Here is a 1,457-nt window from a genome sequence, read left to right as displayed (position 1 = left end):
CGCCGCAGCCACCCGTCACCGTGGCCGCGGGGGTGCTCCACGGCGACAAGGCCTCGTCCCGCAGCAGCCCCTCGCTCCCAGGTACGGCGCCCCGGGACGTCCGCCCTGCCCCAGGCCAGTAATCCGGAGCCCGGGCGATGCTGGGGATGGAGGGGAGCTCTGGCCCCGGAGGGTGAGAGGCGGTGACCGCTGAGCTCGGGGTTGAGCAGTAATCCCTGCCTGAATTCAAGGAGCGAGGCCACAGCCCTCCGGCTCTCCCGAGAAAGCTGAGCTCTACCCGCTGGCCTGTCCCGGGGGAGGCAGGGAGGTTTCCCTGGAGACAATTCCCAGGGACGGGGCGGGGTGGGGGGGGGGGGGAGGCCTGGGCCCCTCTGCGGCACCCCTTTCCCCCACTGTCTCTCGGCCCTAACGCTCTGCCTCTTCCCCTCCCTCGCAGAGAGAGACCTCATCCCCAGGCCGGACTCGCCGGCACAGCAGTTAAAGTCGCCCTTCCAGCCCGTGCGCGACAAGTGAGTGCCGTTGGTGTTTACCTCTGGGTAGGGGCGAGGGGGATTCGGGGGCCGGAGGCTGAGCAGTGGCAGGCGGCAGAGGGGCCGCGTAGTTAGCATGGCTGGGGCGCTGTCCACCAGCCGGGCGTCCGGGCCAGCGTAGTCCGCCCCGGTTTCTCCCGAGCCGGGAGCCTCGCGGGGGCAGGTCACGCCGCCCCCCAGGCGCTTGGCTGGCAGCACCGGCCATGCTGGGTCCCAGCTTCCATCCACTGACAGCGCTGTGTTCTTCTTGTCTTGCTGTGTTTCCCCTGCAGCTCGCTGGCCCCGCAGGAGGGGACGCCGAGGATCCTAGCAGCCCTCCCATCAGCCTGATCCAGGGTCTTCTTTTACTTTTGCGGGGGGAGGGGGGAGAAGTTCGGGAGGGAGGGGGTGAGGGAGGAATCAAGACAAATATTTCAAACTGGTGTAAAGGGCAAATCTGGCAACGAAGTCAAAGACTCCCATCCATCGCTTTCTGCAGAAAGGGGCTCGTCCGGCCCGAGCTCGCGTCCAGGCAGCCCGGCCTCTGCCCGCCGCCCCGGGGGGCCGTCACCGTGCTCCGGGCGATTATCAGTTCGGTAAATGCCCCCATGTGCTTCTGTCTTTCTTTCTTTTTTTTTTTTTTTCCTTCTGTATATAGAGTGATTTCAGATTGTAAATAGCGCGTCAGCGAACCTGTCTAAATCATATATTTTTGTCTAATAAACTAAATGAAATGATGGCCACTGCTCCTGCTGCTGTGTGTGGCTGGGTGTCGCTGGGGGCGTCCTCAATCCTGGAATCAGGAATCCTGGCATCGTGGCAGGGCTCTAGTGCCTGTGGCTGGGGAAAGAAGCTCCGGGGGAGTTTCCACCCCAAAGGCGGGTGCTTCTCAGTCTCCTGATCGGTGTTGCATTTGTTAATGTCACCAGGTCAATCCTTGTTGGCAGT

At 63.1% G+C, this 1,457-nt stretch overlaps 1 protein-coding gene across 1 annotated transcript in view; it reads left to right on the top strand.

Moving 5' to 3' along the window:
- The window catches only part of IRX1 (iroquois homeobox 1), a 9,088-nt gene extending 7,841 nt beyond the window's left edge, over nucleotides 1-1,247 (top strand). Inside the window, exons 3-5 of the mRNA XM_024731975.1 lie at nucleotides 9-81; nucleotides 437-509; nucleotides 803-1,247. Of these exons, the coding sequence (XP_024587743.1) occupies nucleotides 9-81; nucleotides 437-509; nucleotides 803-860 (204 nt within the window). The 3' untranslated portion in view covers nucleotides 861-1,247. The remainder of the gene's footprint in view (nucleotides 1-8; nucleotides 82-436; nucleotides 510-802) is intronic.
- The last annotated feature ends 210 nt before the right edge of the window (nucleotides 1,248-1,457 follow it).

This window comes from Neophocaena asiaeorientalis, unplaced genomic scaffold (assembly GCF_003031525.2).
Source record: "Neophocaena asiaeorientalis asiaeorientalis breed wild unplaced genomic scaffold, Neophocaena_asiaeorientalis_V1.1 scaffold104, whole genome shotgun sequence".
NCBI lineage: Eukaryota > Metazoa > Chordata > Mammalia > Artiodactyla > Phocoenidae > Neophocaena > Neophocaena asiaeorientalis.
The sequence above is the reverse complement of the archived record's forward strand: the minus strand, read 5'-3'. Positions and strand labels throughout refer to the sequence as shown.